This window comes from Heterodontus francisci, chromosome 4 (assembly GCF_036365525.1).
Source record: "Heterodontus francisci isolate sHetFra1 chromosome 4, sHetFra1.hap1, whole genome shotgun sequence".
Lineage (NCBI taxonomy): Eukaryota > Metazoa > Chordata > Chondrichthyes > Heterodontiformes > Heterodontidae > Heterodontus > Heterodontus francisci.
In genome coordinates, this window is record NC_090374.1 from 107994182 (window position 1) to 108012791 (window position 18610).

The 18610-nt window shown below is 43.4% G+C and overlaps 1 protein-coding gene across 1 annotated transcript in view; it reads right to left on the reverse strand.

Annotated features, from left to right (window-relative positions):
- LOC137369180 (transient receptor potential cation channel subfamily M member 6-like) overlaps nucleotides 1–18610 on the reverse strand; it is a 201362-nt gene that overhangs the window by 58383 nt on the left and 124369 nt on the right. The window contains 5 exon segments of the mRNA XM_068029967.1: nucleotides 6192–6324; nucleotides 8905–9104; nucleotides 12622–12736; nucleotides 15566–15671; nucleotides 15673–15741. Coding sequence (XP_067886068.1) covers nucleotides 6192–6324; nucleotides 8905–9104; nucleotides 12622–12736; nucleotides 15566–15671; nucleotides 15673–15741 — 623 coding nt within the window.

Here is an 18610-nt window from a genome sequence, read left to right on the forward strand (position 1 = left end):
ATTCACTGCCTGGAATTGCTGTCCTGCAGGCAACAACCACAGGAATCAATAGACCAGTTGGCAGTAGATGCTGTAGTACAGGCAACAAATGCAACTTCTCAGAAACTGAGCTGTCAGACTGAATGTTGTAGCTGGTGATTGTATCAACACCCATTGAAGCATTTCAGAAGGATCGCTTGGGGGAAAAAGAAAGGTCACAGCATTGATGTACTGCTGGAAGATGGCAGGAAATATGAAGCTATTGTAACTGGACAACAGCACCTGCAAGCACTAGGTACAGCCAACAGTGTCGGCAGCATAACCAGGTTGAGAAGAGCAAACAAGCTGTGTAGTAAGTACAGTCTGTCCCACTCACAGCGAAATTACCCTGCATTTCATGACCTGTGCAAGGTATACACTGCAAAAGAACACTGGGCCCAGCTATGCAGGAATTCTGTCTTCATAGACACAGCCAGAAGTCACGGTCGGACGCAAATGAACAGACAAAAGGGCAACAACAGCAAGGAAAGTTACAGAGACCGGCGTAAACGCAAGCCGATACACGAAATCCATGACAAAACCGACCTGAGACAAAACTCAGAGAGACATAGTTCTCAGACAGAAGATGAAGATTGTGATCCTGACACATCACATCAATGAAGTGAAGCAACTGCAAGCTTTCACCACTATTAACATCATGTGCCCAAAGAAAGCTGGCAAACATACACTCAGGGTCAAGATTGACACCGGAGCTAGTGTAAATATACCAGTCCAAATCCTCAAAGCTATGTACCAGAGGCATTGGTGATCAATGATACAACTAACAATTGCCAAGTTATCTGCTTACAACAGGTCACCCATCCCTTGCGGTGGCACACTAACAATGCAGTGCAGCTATGGCAATTCAGCATGGAAACCACAAATGTTCTACCTAGTAGCAGTGGCAGGACTACCAGCATGTAATGACCTCAACATCATAACCATCCATGAGGTCACCAAGGTACCGATTACAGCAGAAGAGACCAAGGGTACCCGCATTGAGTCGATCCATGACCTACAACAAAGGCGATACCGTACTGCACCTCAAAGAGGATGCAATTCCGTCAATCAACCCTCCCAGAAAGCGTAGCGTGCACATACAAGAAAAACTTATTTGCAAGTTAGATGACATGGAACACATTGAAATTATCCCCGTCGTGTGCATCATCTCACAGACTGATGCAGCTCAATTACATGCATACTGAAAAAGGATGGAGCAATCAGGGTGCGTCCAGATCGAGGGAATCTAAAGAGATGCCCCCACAAGATCCCGACACTAGAGAAACTGAATCCCAAGTTCACAGGAGTCAAATTCTTCTCCAAGCTAAGAAATCTCAAGAAGTCACCACATTCAGGACACCGTTTGGAAGATACCGTTTCTAGAGACTACCCTTCAGCTTATCTGTCAGTCAAGATCTGTTTCAGCAGCATATGGACAGAAATAGAAAACGTGCCTTAATGTTTAAACATTGGTGGTGACATTGCGGTAATGGGCAAAACCAAAGAAGAACATGATCAAACTCTCCATTCACTGATGGCAGTAGCTTGTCGTCAAGGGCTCGTTTTTAACAGCACAAAGTGCCAAGTGACTGTAAGTCAGATCAATTTCTCTAGCTCTATCTATTCCGGTTGTGGAATCCATCCTGACTCAGGAAAACTTGAAGATCTAAGGCCTATCCTACAAGACAAGGAAGACCTCCAGAGATATCTTAGATTTTTCAACTTTTTGGCACCATACATTCCAAATTTTTCTGACAAAGCATCATCGCCCAGAGAGCTCTTAAAAAAAGACGTACCATTTGTATGGCAGGAGGAGCATCAGCATGTGTGTGAGTCACTCAAACAAGTATTGTCAGCAAAAACCTATAGCTTGCAGTACTATGACCCAAGGAAAATGTGCATCCTGGAAGTTGACAACTCACTGAAAGGACTAGGAGCGTCCATCCTACAGGATGGCAAATCAATTGCATTCAGGTACAAATGTTTATCCTCAGCACAATCCAATTACTCAAACATACAGCATGAAACACTTGCTCTGGTGTTTGGGATCATAAGCTTCCACACTACTTATTCAGCAAGCAGTTCACGGTGGAATAAAAACAGAAAGTGCAGGAAATAATAATCTCTCTGGCCCTCTGTCCTATCACAGACCTTCCCTTTTGTTCTCTCCCCCCGCACCCCCACTTTACTTGCTTAAAACCAATTCCATCTCTAACCTTTGCCAGTTCTGATGAAGGGTCACTGGCCTGAAACGTTAACTCTGCTTCTTTCTCCACAGATGCTGCCAGACCTGTTGAGCATTTCCTGCACTTGCTGTTTTCATTTCAGATTTCCAGCATCCGCAGTATTTTGCTTTTACTTTAGTTCACGTGGAAACTGAACACAACTGAAAAGTGCACCACCTCGACTACAGCGACTCTTAATTAAAGTACTGGGGTACAACTTCGACGTCTGCTACAAATCGGGTACCAAAATGGTCACCTCAGATACACTGAGCAGATTGCCAAACCTGAGCAAATATGAAGAAGTTCCACTGGACCTACAAGTAAACAGCATGGACATCAAGGTGGAAGATGTGCTCAAAATCGATTTATTGCATTTTGGTCAGCACAAATGTGACCAACTACAATCAGAAACAGCAAATGAACCACAACTGAAGGCACTGTGAACAGTCAACATAGAATGTTGGCCTGACACGGTGAAAGAGGTGCCAGAAATCCTTAGATGCTTCTGGCCTGATGGAGATGAACTCAGTGTCTCGAGAGGCATCACCTTCAAGGGAAAACAAGTGATTGTGCCCAAGCTCTCCAACAGGACATTTTGTCACAACTTCACCAAGGCCATATGGGCATAGAGCAAATGAGACGACTGGCACAAGAAACTGTTTATTGGTCAAGAATCAATAATAACATTAAAAGGGTAGTGAGGATGTGTGAGGCATGCCAGAGCCACCAGCCACAACAACGTAAAGAACCTCTACACCCTCACGAGATTCCATCAGTCCCTTGGTCCAAAATCGCCACTGACCTATTATCCATTAATGGAGAAGACTTTATTGTAGACACTGACTATGTCTCCAAATTTCCAATTGTCAGACAGATAAAAGACACTTCAAGCGCGGTCGTCGCAGACACATTGCTATATTCAGTCTACTCGGTGAACCTGAAGAAATCATTTCTGACAAAGGGCCACAGTATATGGGCAGACTTTTCAGTGATTTGTGTGCCAAATGGGGTGTAAACCATGTGAAGTCTTCACCACACAGTCAAAGCCTTTATCCTGAAGTGTAGGGCAATGAAACAAGATCTTCGTGTTGCCATGCTCCACCTCAGAGCTACACCTATGGATATGGGCTTACCGTCACCAGCAAAGATCATGTTTGGCAGACAAGTGTGGATGACTCTGCCAAACCATCATCTGTCCAAATTCTCTGAGGTGCAGGAGATACTGCTCATAAAATAGGGGAGAATGAAGATGGTGCAATCCAACATGCCAGGGCAGACGTACCTCAGCTACATGTAGGACAAAAGATCAGGGTCATACACCCCACAATGAAAACATGGTTTCCTGCAGAGGTATCCGGATTGTGCGGTGAGCCTAGATGCTATGAAATTACAACATCTAGTAGAGCGGTGTTGAGAAGGAACCAAAGCCAACTGAGAGAGGTGTGCAGTACTCCAATTTAGTATGGCGGATTCGAGTGAGGATACTCCAATGGTGGGGGTGTGACAGATCAACAGGACGGCAGCTAATGCATTGATGTCATCCTGCAAAACCCACGACAACCAAGGGTGAAATCCACATCCCCAGAATGTTATACCATGATCAGATCGGGAAGAGTTGTCAAACCACTGAAATGATATATGGACTCCTAAGCCTCTATATTTGTAAATTTCACCATCTCTAGCCACGTGCAAATAAGTTTGATGTTATCTAATGTTATGTATTTTTTTACTGTTAGCATATAAGACTTATCTTTGGAAACAAGGGGAATGTTGTGTGATTGCCATTAAGAGTGATGTCCCTTTAAGATCTTGGTATGCTAATAAGCTGAGTACCAGGATGCAGTCATGTGACTACATTCCAGTCTCACTCTGCTACTGTGACACCAAGAGGCAAGTGCTGTAAATAGATAGCTCTGTACCGTATAATAGTTGAGCTGTTTAATAAACCTGTTTGAGTTCTTCAACAACCGAGCTCCATGCTTCTCATTTATGTTGCATCAGACAACATAAAAAGCTTCTCATTACAAGGCGCTCTATAAAAAGTACGTTGCTGCTGTACTATATAGGCTGAGAGCTCATTGAGAGTAAGCAATGAAGTTGTAAGTTACAAAATTTCTTAGCCGTTCCAGCGTCTTCCCACCATGATGTAAACATGAATATGTCAGGATAGTTGGAAATTAAGTATACCAGCTTCTGGTCTAGTGGTGACCCTTCCACAATTGGCTTATGATGGCCAAAACTTCACTTGCCCCTTACAAGATCACCGATATAAGTGGGGCCCCGCCAAGGCAGTAACCCCCTACTCTGGGAATTCCTTCACCTAAGCCTGGCAAAGGGACACTTGGCCAGACCAAACATATTTCTTGGTCCACTAGCAGACATGGGGTCCACCTGGGGTCCAGGCAGCAATTGAGGCCTTCAGACTGAAAGGGCTGGATTTTAAGGAGCCCTCAACGTCGGAATCCGTAGCGGGGGAGGCCTGAAGATGGCCACAGAGGAGTCCCGCCATGGACTTCGACGCTGGCAGGGCCCAGACCGATCCTCCCGGCGGCAGCAGGGCAGCGTGGCAGCTCCCCCGCCACTCGGTGAGGGGAGCACACTCACCATATGCAAACAAAGTAAATTAATAGATTTTCATGTACTCACCATTAATCTTGATGGCCCGCTGCGATCTTCGGCCCAGCGGCTGACACTCCCGCGCCTTTGGATCCCCGACCAGGGAAACAAGGTGTAACACTGGTGGGGAGGGGGAGGAGGTAAGTTTCTCAGTGCGGGGGCGGGGGGTGGGTGGCAGAAACGTGGGTCAAATTAATGTCATGGGTGTAGGAGATGGTGGGAAAGGTTGTAGTTAAAGTTTGTGCAGTTTGGCAGGATGGAAGGTCTGATGGTAAAGGTGAGTGTTTTGGGGGAAAAGGGCAAATAATTAATTTAATTGTTATTGGGGGGAATGGGCGAGGGGCAAAAGAAATGTATTTATTGAATTTCATTCAATTTCTCGTTTAATATTTAAATTTACCGGTAGGGCTGTCAGCCCTATAAAAATACCATCAGCGCCTGCGCATTGGCAGCTGATGCCATTGCCGGGGATGGACAGCCTGCCCCCTCCACCTGATCAGGTGGTGAGGGGGGGGGGGGGGGCAGCCCGCCTGGTTATTTAAATGAGCCATCGCGCTTGAGATTGCGGCTGCTCTTTGACGTGCGGCCCCCCGCCATTTTGTTCGCCTGCCGCCGATCATAAGATTCAGCCCAAAGAATTTTGCAGCATTTACAAAGCTTGGAATAAACAAAACCCAATAAAAGGTTTTTAACTGCTTGAAGTTTTGTTTCAAAAAAGTGATTTTCACCATCTAGAATATGATAGAAATGCTCAAACAAGCTAAATTTACTCTTCATCTCAAACTGTGCAATAATCCTGCCCACAAGTTATCTTAAAATCTCACATAGTGACTGGTTTGTGCACCTCTTGGAACATTTTACTATGTTAAAGGTGCTATAATAATGCAGGTTGTTGGTGTTGTTGTTACAAAGGGTTAGCATACTGCCCTTTCACCTTTAAACCATGGGTTTAATCCAGCCTAGACAGATGGATGAAAATGTTCTCTCCATGTTGCCAATCATAGCATCAATGAACGAGTTGGCAGAATCTCAATCAAGTTCATAGTGGGCACAAGCTCAAAGCACGAAATTGCCCTATTTCAGTACCACACAAGGACACTGTAAGAATGCCTAGTGTAAAGAATGGAATTATCATAATGGTACAGTAGAAGGTGCTATTCTGAGGTTGGAGTCAATACATATTTTTGGAGCAGAATCAAGTGAGCATTACTTTACAGTTAACTAAACTACACCTGGCTTGGGAGTGTTTCCTGCTGACACTGGCATTCCTCACCTTAATGAGCATAAAACTTATCAATAATACAGCAAATCAGGAAACTGCTGCAAATTTACCTTTCCGTTGTTACTCGAATTCTTTCATTGTCACTCGAATGAAGATTTTCATTCTTCTCATGAAAGTACTTCTCCACACATAGCTCTTCAAAGTCATGAAGCTTTTTCAACTCCTTCTTACTCAGATACAATTCTGTTCAAAACAAGATGGTGATTTTTTCACTTATGTACTAAATTGGTTAAATATTCAGCATCAAATCAGTGATTTTTTTTGCAGGTATTTATTATTTCCTTTTTCTCATGGTCTTCCAATGCCAGGTATCGTATGGCAATGCTAGTTAAATAGCAGCCAGGTGGCCTGCTCCTAGGTCTCTAACCACGCTGATCTATAGACAGCTGCAGCAACAGTACCAGCCATCTCCCCACCCCCCAAGGGCAACAACTAGTTTACCCTCAATTTTTCTGTTTGTGTGTAGGCAGAAAGTTGGCAGGTGCAGATTGACTGCCATTGCATGATGTTCCTTTCCATTGAAGTCACTGGATCCGCAATTGCTAGTTTTCCACTCGTGCCCAAAATGCTTATGACTGTAGCTTTAATATTGATCTCATCAACCACATAACATAAGCTATTAGCCTACACAGGAAGCGCTGTCTCTCACTTTTATGATAGATTCTAAATATGGCTTTAAATGACTTCAGTAGAAAAGTCTGCATCATCAGAAGAACCAAGTCTTCTGTCTCTTTGAATTAAAGATTCAATGTGTTGCTTAACACATATGTTTTCTTTGTTCCAGTGTCCAAAGAATTAGTTAGGGGGAGTTTAATGCTAGCAGCTGGGCTCGCGACATCAGGGGAAACCGACACCAACAACCCAGCATCCACTCTTCAATGGAAGACCCGTTGAATTTTGTGCCAAGCAGGCACTTAAATGGACAGTGGCAGCCCTTCCATAGAAATTAGGACCCCATCGCCGGAAGTCCCGGCCTTGCAGAGCTGCTGGCCAATCAGAGGCCGGAAGCTGCAGCGCCACCAGAGAGGCAGTGGCTGCTGCTGTAGCTGCAGCGACCAGATACCAAGGAGCAGAGCTGGAACCAGGTTCAAGATAGGTCAGGGCGGAAGGGGTCTCGCAGGGTGGGGGTCGTGGGAGAGGGGGCCCGCAGCAAGGGCAGGGGGGTGGCCCCTCAGTGGGCACCCCCGCTCCCCCTTCCTGATGCCGGGTCCCTCATTCATACACTAAGTGCCTTTGAATGAGGGAACCCCCCCCCCGCCCCACCCCCCCAGCCCTTCTGGAGCCAGGAAGCAGCCCGCACGGTTTTCGTGCCATTCTTCCCAGGCTATGACAGGGCTGCCCGCCGCACAGGTAATTGCGGCTGTGGCAGGAAGCAGCCCTTAATTGGGGGTTAATTACCCAGTTAAGGACATCAATTGGCAGCAGGGTGGGAAGGCCGTTCACAGACCTTTCCACCCCGGCCTCAATTTCAGTGGAGGCAGAATGGTGGCAGTGTCGCCCGCCCCTGCCAACATCCCACCCGATTTTATGCACTCCCCACCTCCAAACCCGCAGCAGCGGGGAGCATAAAATTTAACCCATATTCTCTAACTGGGAAAAAATTGATTCCAGTTGTCTCCAGGATAGATTTCTTCATAAACCCATCACAACCGAGAGTAGCCTTCAGTGTCCAGTGGAGGGCGCCAAACTATCATACTTGATGAGCAACACTTTTAACATATTTTATATGTCAATTGAGTTGAATTGAATTGGTTAAAGTAACAGGTGTAAAAATCTGCAGGACACTCCTAATGTCACTTCAGTGAGGATTTGCTGGAATGGCCGGAAACCAGTCTGGGACTCAAATACACTGGGTTCCAGCCTTGCACTGAAAAATCCAGGATAGCCTTGTGTTGGGGTGGGGGGGGGGGGGGGGGGGAGGGGGGTGGAGGAGAACCTCGTGCTGTTGCTTATGTACCAACATCATGAGTCCCCATGTCCCAGGCCTTCAAAGCAACCCAGTTATGGTCAGTCGAACTGAACATGGTCAGACTCAGCATAAATCTGGGCCCTAGCAGATGAAGGGACCACCTAGGGATCCAGACTGAGATCATAATCTGGATGTACAAAGCAAAAGGGGCACTTATTTAAAAATTAAAATCAAACCTCTAGGAATGGGGTCCAAGGAGTTGAGATTGTGGATATAATTTTCATTTTGGGCGTGGGATGAAAATTGGTGGCTGCGGATCAGCGGATTATTAAGCAATCCACCCAATTATCCTTTCTAACATGTGAAGGATCACAGGCCGGTACCAATGACACATCATTCTATGCTGCAGCTTGTCAGGGCTCCAATATGCGGTGTCATCGTGCTGATTTATACCATTAATCCTCCTTATTGATTAAGCTCATACTCAAGTCACAGTGCTAGCTTCAAACCAGAACACTGGCAGCTTTGAGCTCCATCATGACATCTGAAATTGTTCAAGCTACACTGCACTTAAAAGATGAGGAAGACTCCAGCTACTAATATGTGAATTGAAACTTTGATTTGCACTGACACACGAATGCAAAGAACAGCACTAAGTGTACATAAAAATAAAAAATAGTCACTGTCCTTGATATAAAACACTGTAGAAACAGAAATAACCCATGAATTGGCAAGGTAGAACAAAATTATCGCTACATCATGAAGAAGAGGGTCATGTTTGCAATATTTCTACCTGCAACACTCATCATTCATTATTGTAATATTGGTGTTGGACCAAGAAATTAATTACTTACTTAAACCAACATCATCTTCTTCTTGATCCACCTCATTTTTTGATCGATGTTGGTAAATTCGACTCATGAGCAGAGCTACATGACTGAAGATAATAATTGGCGGTGGCAGCCATGGCTTTTCATGATAGGTCATAATGTAACGGTATCGATTATATTTCCAAAGTCTGTTGGACATGGATTTCATCTCATGGTACACATTGCTATGAAGAAAAAATAACCATAACTGTTAAAGCAGCGAAATGTAAAACTTTGATGTTGCATCCTATATGAATGTACATGTTGAGCATAGACTCAGATTTAATTACAATACAGTCCAAATAAGTGTCTCTTGTTAGAATAGCCTCTCTTTTGAAAATTACATTTTTGTGGAGGTTTTTTCTATCAAATCAGATACATCGTGGCCTGTTGACAAAGCATATTGTTGCACTTTTCATCCATTTGCCAGGTTTTTATCTACTGTTGGGGCTGTAGTCAATGCTACACTAACACTGAGCTTGGCAAAGGACAATTTGCAAAAGTAGAAAAGGGCTATCCATGATATCAAGTAATATGCAAGGCTAATTCCTGAAGCGTTGCCACACAGCAAGGACTATTATACCAGTACACATAACTGGTAATAAAGTAAAGATGGCAAAGGTTCATCAAGAAAACCATCTCCTTGAGACCTCTGCATAATATTTAACATTCATATGGAATTGGCAATGGGTATCAAAGTCAGCGTGCCCCTCAATTTGTATACATTGGGTTTCTTCCAGGTGAGCTGTTGCTATCTGCAACCAGTTCTGATGAAAGGTCATCAACCTGAAACATTAACTCTGTTTCTCTCTTCACAGATGCTGTCTGACCTGTTGTTTCTAGCATTTTCTGTTTTTATTTGTTGTTGTTTACAGATGCAGCAAGACAATCATAAATGCATTATTCAGCAAAGCCATAACTTCTTCACTTTCCTCACTGACCAACAGCAGCAATGTGAGAGGGGAACCTAGCTCTACAGGACTGTTGATCTTCCCAGAGTCCAACGGATCATTGGCTGCACCTAAGTTGCCATTCACATTCCTGTTCACCAAGCTGTGCCCTACATGACCGTGTCAGTGTGTATGCCCATGTGGAATCAAGCAGATTAATACCTGCTGTTCTAGAAAATCTCACAATATCTTAATGAAGACATCCCAAGACTTGCAAGTGATAGGTAAATTGGCCGTTGTAAATTGCCCCTAGTGTAGGGAGGTGATAGGGAATATGGGATTACTGTAGGGTTAATATAAATGGGTGGTTGTTGGTCGGCACAGACTCGGTGGGCCGAAGGGCCTGTTTCAGTGCTGTATCTCTAAATAAAATAAAATAAATAAGACAGCACAAGCATTTATGTAATATCTTTTGTCCTTGGGACATCCCAATGTGCTTTATAACCAATGAATTACTTTTGAGGTGGGAACACTGCAGTTATGTAGATAAGTAAGGCAGCTAATTGGAGCAGCTTAACATCCAACAACAACCAATTGACTAGATAATCTGTTTGAGGTGGTGATGGTCATCTCATAAAGGTAGCTGAGAGAGGCGCATGTCTCTCACTTCCAGAAGAGGAACAGGCACCTGTTGCGATATGTGAATTCTGAGAGCAGACTGTCATCCTCGATGCATCTGTAAGTCTGGCACTATCACTGGCAGAGATCTTGGGTGTGTGCACCCCAGCAGTTATGCCAGGATGCAGCTGGCACAGATTTTCAGTCCCATTAACTTAATTATATGCTGGAGTATATACAGATAACATAGGAACAGGAGTAGGCCAGTCAGCCCATCGAGCCTGCCCCGCCATTCAATATGATCATGGCCGATCATCAACTTCAATACCAATTTCCCACACTATCCTCATATCCCCTTATGTCATTGTATTTCGAAATCTGTCAATCTCTACTTTAAACATACTGAATGACCGATCTTCCACAGCCCTCTGGGGTACAGAATTCCAAAGATTCACAACTCTCTGAGTAAAGAAATTTCTCCTCTTCTCTGTCTTAAGTGGCATCACTTTTATTTTGAAATTGTGTCCCCTGGTTCTGGACTCCCCAACCAGGGAAACATCTTAGCTGCATCTACTCTGTCTATCCTTTTAAGTATTTTGTAGGTTTCAATGAGATCACCTCTCATTCTTCGAAACTCTAGAGAATACAGGCCCAATTTCCCCAATCTGTCTTCATAGGACAGTCCCACCATCCCAGGAACAAAGCTGGTGAACCTTCTTTGCGCTCCCTATATGGCAATAATATCCTTCCTAAGGTAAGGGGACTAAAACAGTACTCCAGGTGTGGTCTAAACAAGGTTCTATGCAATTGAAGCAAGATTCCACCACTCCTGTACTCAAATCCTCTTGCGATAAAGGCTAACATACCATTAGCCTTCTAAATTGTTTGCTGTTACCTGCATGTTAGCTTTCAGTGACTTATTGACAAGGACACCAGGGTCCCTTTGTACATCTACACTTTCTAATCTCTTACCATTTAAGAAATGCACTGCACATCTATTCCTCCTACCAAAGTGGATAACCTCACATTTTTCCACATTATATTCCATCTGCCACATTCTTTCCCAATCACTAGGTCTGTCCAAATCCTCTTGAAGCCACTTTGCATCTTCCTCACAGCACACATTCCCACCTAGTTCTGTGTCATCCGCGAACTTGGAAATATTACATTTGGTCCCCACATCCAAATCATTGATATATATTGTGAACAGCTGGGGCCCAAGCACTGATCCCTGCGGTACCCCACTAGTCACAGTCTGCCAACACGAGAATGATACGACTCTCTGCTTTCTGCCTGTTAACCAATCCTTAATCCATGCCAGTATATTACCTCCTATCCCATGTGCTTTCATTTTGTTTACCAACCTCCTGTGGGAGACTTTATCAAAAACCTTTTGAAAGTCCAAGTATACCATATCCACCAACTCCTCTTTATCAATTCTGTTAGTAACATCCTCAAAAAACTCCAACAGGTTCATCAAACATGATTTCCCATTCATAAATCTATGTTGACTATGTCCAATCAAATCATTATTCTCCAAGTGTCCATTTTTCACATCCTTTAGAATAGATTCTAACATTTTCCCAATGACTGATGTAAGGCTAACAGGTTTGTAATTCCTTGTTTTCTCTCTCCCTCCTTTCTTAAATAGTAGGGTGACATTTGCTACCTTCCAATCTGCAGGAACCGTTCCAAAATCTATAGAATTTTGGAAGATGATTACCAATGCATCCACTATCTCCATAGCTACCTCTTTCAATACTCTGGGATGTAGAATATCAGGTCCTGGGGACTTATCAACCTTCAGCCCCATTAATTTCTCCAATACAACCTTCTTACTAATACTAATTTTCTTCAATTCCTCATTCTCCCTTGTCCCTTGGATCTCTAATTCTGGGAGATTTTGTGTACCTTCCTCAGTGAAGACAGACACAAAGTAATCATTTAGCTTCTCTGCCATTTCTCTATTCCCCTTCTCTTAATTAGCCCTAACAAGAACATAAAGAAACCAAATTTCACAGTGATTGCTCAGCTTTATGAATGACTGTCAGGTAGTTATTTTTCAAACCCATGATTATCTCAAGGATTCAAAATGCTTTCTAGCTATGTAAGATGTATTTCTATATTTTGATAAACTTTGCAATTACACAGAAAGGGAGAGATAGTTCATCCTCCTTTTTTACATGGTTCTTACTTGAAGAAAGCGATGAGTAGGTTGACCAGTATAATATATTGAGCAAATAGATACACTGCCTGAAGAAATGGATTCAGAAACGAACCAGGAGGACAGTCTGCATCTTCTTCACAAGCTGCAATTATAAGCGAACGGCAGATTAAAATAATTAGTAAATGCAGTGTACTTCTCTCCTGACGTAATGTAAAGGCTCCACTGCTGATTGGAGTTTCAGAACTGACCCCTGTACTATGCCTGTCACATATAACAGGAATATTAGGCAGATTTCAGCCATCAGATAGGAAGACTATCATTCAACTCTTGTCACGGTTTCTAGTTGCACACCAGTGCAAACTGTCTGCATTTAACCAAAGACCTTTGATAAATTCTGCCACGTGTCTTATGACTACATGTCTCTGTTTCCAATAAAACACAATCTCATATTACATATTTAATCCTCTGAACAGTGCAGAACCAGATGTATTTATTTTGGAAGCAGAAATGTTTAAGGTTCACTTTAATCTGAAGCTGTTGTAATCTGAAGACTCAATCCAAGGAAATGATTTATCTAACAATTTTAGGCCAAACATTTTCATGTACCCAACGTCGATTATTTCCAGTTTCAATTCATTTTTGTTGCCATTATTACCCTCTAGCACTTGTCAATCTCTTTTTATGGCTTTCAGGGCCCCCACTGGCATTTGGTGCAATATCACCATTGGATATTGGAACAGTCAAATTGAGGATTATTTTAAGGAAATCACATTCTACCCTCTGTCTTTGTTGATATTTCTGATGGTATTTCACATATAATCTAAAGGAGTTTCTCCCTTTGCCTCAAATAGCTGTCCTGTGACACACACACACAGATTCAGAACTGGGTCCTTTTAAGTACTTCCACTACTGAATCCAGGACAGTTTTTTTTTATGTTCATGTAAAATACATAACTCCCTTATTCCCTGACAACACCTCAATCAGTTTAATCTATACATTTTTGTTAGATACGGGTATCTTATAAAGCTAAGTTGGGCAGATGGAGTTAAGATACAGATCAGCCATGATCTAAATGAAAGGTGGAACAGGTTCAAGGGACTGAACGGCCAACTTTTGTTCCTGTTCCTTTGTTCCTACTATCATTTTCATATTGAGTGAAGTCCACAAATATCTTTCTTTGAGTTCAGGTAGCTTCATAGGCAGTGAACTTTCAACCAAATACAAACAATGACCGGGAATTTTCTCAGAGCTGCTCCTGCTGCACTGCTGTAGTGTTGCTATATGTGTGGCAGAAATCTGATCATGTGCATGAAAGGAATTTACCTAATTGAAACAGAAGCTGCTGAGAAACGTCCTGGCCATTGTGATCCTAGTACTTCAAAGGGCTGCACCTCATGTTTTTGTTGCAAGGTTTTCCTCTGAGTGACCAAGCAGCAGGATATATAAGCAATTGTCAAGCGACTAGCACTGACATTAAGTTGCTAAATGCCCCGAATATGAGTAGGTGCATGCTGTGTCTGAGTATAGCTCTTATGTATCTCTATAAATGTGCAATTCAGTGGAATAGATTCTAAATATTGGGCAGAAAGCTGGTTCCATTATGAGAATGATGTCACATTACCATAGCATCAGCAACCTTCGGGTGCCAAATGGGCACCCTGCTATGGCTCTCTGGCTCCAAGTTGGTGCAATATCAAGTGGCCCAGAGGCTGATCCAGCTAGCAGCAGGTCAGATCCAGGAAGAGATGGGGTCCCAGGCTGTGACACACATTATTCTTTTGAAACCTAACAGGAGGACTCCTGATCCTCCAGGCCCCACAGAAGTAATTTTACACCCACCCTTTTGTGTCACGTCTACTATGCTGTTCAGTAGAACTGGGTAGAGCACACAAAACACATGCTCTGCCCAATTAGAATGAAACAGGACAGTAGAAGGCCAGTAGGCCCATCACACCAGCGCCAGTTATCCATCAAAAATGACATACATAGGAGCCCGGTTTGCATATTACAGGAAACAATCACCAGAACCAGGAAGGCGCTGCAACCATCCCAGTAGAAGGCACCTTTCAAATTGGCAACCACCAGCACACCAAAGTAATCAGGCAGTAAGGCCCAAGTTAAAACCTACCCCAGTGCATCTGATCATGCCAACATGGAACCCTAAAAACCATAAGTTTACAGCACATAAGGAGATGATTTAGCGCATTGTCTATGTCTTGGACCTAAGTTAGAGCAACACAAAAGTTCTCCCTGTGTCTGCGTGGGTTTTCTCCGGGTGCTCCGGTTTCCTCCCACAAGCCAAAAGACTTGCAGGTTGGTAGGTAAATTGGCCATTATAAATTGCCCCTAGTATAGGTAGGTGGTAGGGAAATATAGGGACAGGTGGGGATGTGGTAGGAATATGGGATTAATGTAGGATTAGTATAAATGGGTGGTTGATGGTTGGCACAGACTCGGTGGGCCGAAGGCCCTGTTTCAGTGCTGTATCTCTAAAAAAAAACTAGTGTTCCAGTGCTGTTCCAGCCCATAACTGTATACCTTCCTCTGCTCCAAATATTTAATCAATGCCATCACATACCTATCTTTTTGATCTCAGAATATATATATTTCAATTATTTGTGTAAATTTCCTCTCCTATTCTCTTCCATCTAATGATATCCTGTAGTATGCACCTTGCTCCATCACTAAGGTTTCTTAACAAGAAGAAACATTAGCGGTATCCATAATTACCTCATCTGAACAGTGATGTCAGCGAGTGTATATTGCAAGCTTTGTTGACACAAGCAAAAACATAACCCCAGTCATAAGACTGGCAATAATTACAAGCTTTTTTTCCCATTAAAATGCAGCTGTGGGTTATTCATGACTTTGTATATTTTGTGCCAAAAGATTATCCTAATCCAGAGTCTAACTCACATATTCATGGCCATCAGATGTTGCATTTGTAAGTGTAAATATCTGAATACATACGATCAATTTCACCAGCATAGACTTCACCAAATATCATCCAGTAAGGCTGGAACACTATATCACGAGCAAGGCGCCAGGAGGGTTGTTCTGCTGGAGAAAGTATAGCCCTTTCTTGACACTCCAAAACTCAAGAGAACAATTGCCATCAGAATCACTATATAGAACATGTTTGCTGTCTAAAAAAGAAGGAAATACATTTATTTTGCTACAGTAATTAATGTATATATAGAATAATTTGCATATTCATGGCAGGTGTGGTTTTCAGGTTAATACATGCCCAAACCTAACAAGAGGTGCAATTCATCTCTAATCCTCTGTTATTTTGCATGATATATGCAAGAATTATTATTTCCATTTGAAGAAAAATGTTCAGTTTCAGAGACAGCTACTTATCTATTAAGGAGCCAGTTTCCAAATTAGGAACCATGGTGCTTCAATATCAAAATTTCCCCAGAATCCTCTGCATGATCTTGTATAGGAAGTTGTAGATTACAGATATGAGAGTATCCTTATGGGACTGCACTCCAAAGGCGGTATTTAATGGAGGCGACGGGGTCTTGCCCACCGGCGACAGCCCCGTGTCCCCATCTTTTCTGGAAGGTCTGCCACATTATGTGCCGATCAGGAACTTAACTGAGCAGCAACAGCCCTTCCCTGGGATTAAGAACCCTGGGGATGGAAGTCCTGTTTGCTGAGAGCTGCCAGCTAATCAGAGGCCGACAGCTCTTTTACTGAGAAGCACCACCATGGAGGCGGAGGCAGAGGCGGAGGCTGCTTCCGGTAATGCACCCACACGAGGCCCAGGATCACTGACCGACCCAGGCCACAGGTGAGCGATGGCGGGAGGGGTTTTGAGGGGTAGGGACTGTGGGGGAGGGGTTTGTGCGAGGTCAACAGCAAGAACAGCAGTGTGGCTCTCAGCAGGGGCACCCCCCCCCCCCACCCTTCTGATGCCATGTCCCTCGATCAGGCACTAAATGCCTTTAAATGAGGGGACCCCCACACCCCCCCACCTCCAGAAGCCGGCGCACAACCTGCCGAAGTTTGCTTGTTGTGCTCCCTGCATAGCAACAGGCCTGCTTGCCGCTGGGCTAATATCAGCAGCGATAGGAAGAGGCCCTTAAGTGGGCATTACTACCATCCCATCCCATTAAATAATCTCCCCACCTTCAAAATCGCCAGGGGAAAGAGCAAAAAATCCAGCTCCCAGTGTGGCGACTCAATAAGGGGAAGTACACCAGCCCTGATTTTCCAACTTCTGCTTGCTGAAACTGAGACTTTTGCCAGGAATGGAGCCTCACAAAGCTGTCTCCATAATATTCAGGAAATGCAAGGTGACACTGAAATTTATATCCCATAACTACAAATAAACCGTTTCATTTTAATTATTATAAATGCCTTTTATGATATTGGAATTTCTTTTAGTTTAATTGCATATGATATTGCAATTAATATAGGTCAAATTTTCCTCTATCATAACAGTTTCTGGGGTGAAGTAAGACATGGGATAGATACATCATAAAGTTCCCTTTGCTCTAACAGTCAGCCACACCATCAATCTTAGAAGCATTCCTTCTATTGCACTAAGATCATTTTATTAATTTATAGGTATTAAACATCTTAGGAAAGGCCAAGTTCATTTTACTTAGGACCTGATAATTGCAGAAAAAGAAGCCTTTCATCACATCATTCGATGTCTATGTGTGTCAGTTTGCCAGCGCCCTCTGTCACCCAGTCTCCCCTTCACAGTCAATAATATATAAAGTTACCTTTGCATTTGTTTTCTGTCCAATTACTCTTGTCACATTTTTGTCACTTTTGTGGGAACTTTATAAATTCCTATGCCATATTTATAACGGAAACTATCGATGTAAATTTCACACTGTAATAACATGAACATGCCAGTGGTGGCACAGTGGTGCCTGAGTTTTACATCTCCTAGCTCCTCACATTACTATAGAGAAGCTCCTATGCTCCAATAAAATTGTCATAAATTTTGTTGCTTAACTATAAATAATAAATATAAATTCACATATAGAGATAAGAATAGAGGGGGGAATCTTATGGGAGCTGATGTTGGGGCCAGATGTTGGTGTAACTTTCGCTTCCACCACAAATCCTGTTTCCACTGCAAATCCCACTTCCACCGCAAATCCCGTTTCCCGCACGATTTTGTATTTAAATTAGTCATGCGGTGATTAGCACTGAGGACAACATGGGATCATGCGTTGGGGGCAGCCTTACATTGGTGGAACCGCCGTCACTGCCCCAAGCACCATGGTCGCCACAGATTTAAAACATTCTGTGCTTGTAGCCTCAAGGATTAACAGCCTTCCTTTCATGTAAATATCTTCAAAATAACTTAAATTGAAGCTTTTACTTAAATCAAAATGTTTTTGCCTCCCTTATTTTGTGAAACTCACCACCAACTACCAACTTCATATCATTATTTTCCCTACAGCCGAAGTGAATCAAATTGCAGCCAGCAGGCAGCATCCCGCCCCACGGTTCAGTGATACCTCCCTGCAGATTCTCCTCCAGGTCATCAGGAAAGGCGGGAGGTCCTCTTCCCTGCAGATGAAGTGCAAAGACCCTCCCGCCTCACCAAGGCAGCCTGGATGGAGGTAGCAGTGGGGTCACTCACAGAACATGGATGCCGCAAGCACATCAATGAGTTGCTCTGATTGGCGAGGGTAAGTGGTCCTGGTGAAGCTACTCCATTGTTTTCTTCCATGGCTCCGTGTCTTTAAGGCAGAGGGTACACAAGGAATGCAGTGGAATGCAAGAGCACCCTTGGTGCCATTCACTAAATGATTTAGCACCAAGATGAAGATTGGCATTGTTTATGTGATTGCATGTGTTGTGCAAAAGCCAGTGAGGAATGAGTGATGTTGATGCATGTATGCAATGGTTGTGATGCATCATTTGCCATGTCATTAAATCTGTGCTGTCTGTTGCAAGATAAATAAAGCAACAATAAGCGTGAGTGTGGTAAAATGGAGGTGGGGTCCCTGACATCAGGCTGCTGAACACGGCTGAGGAGGA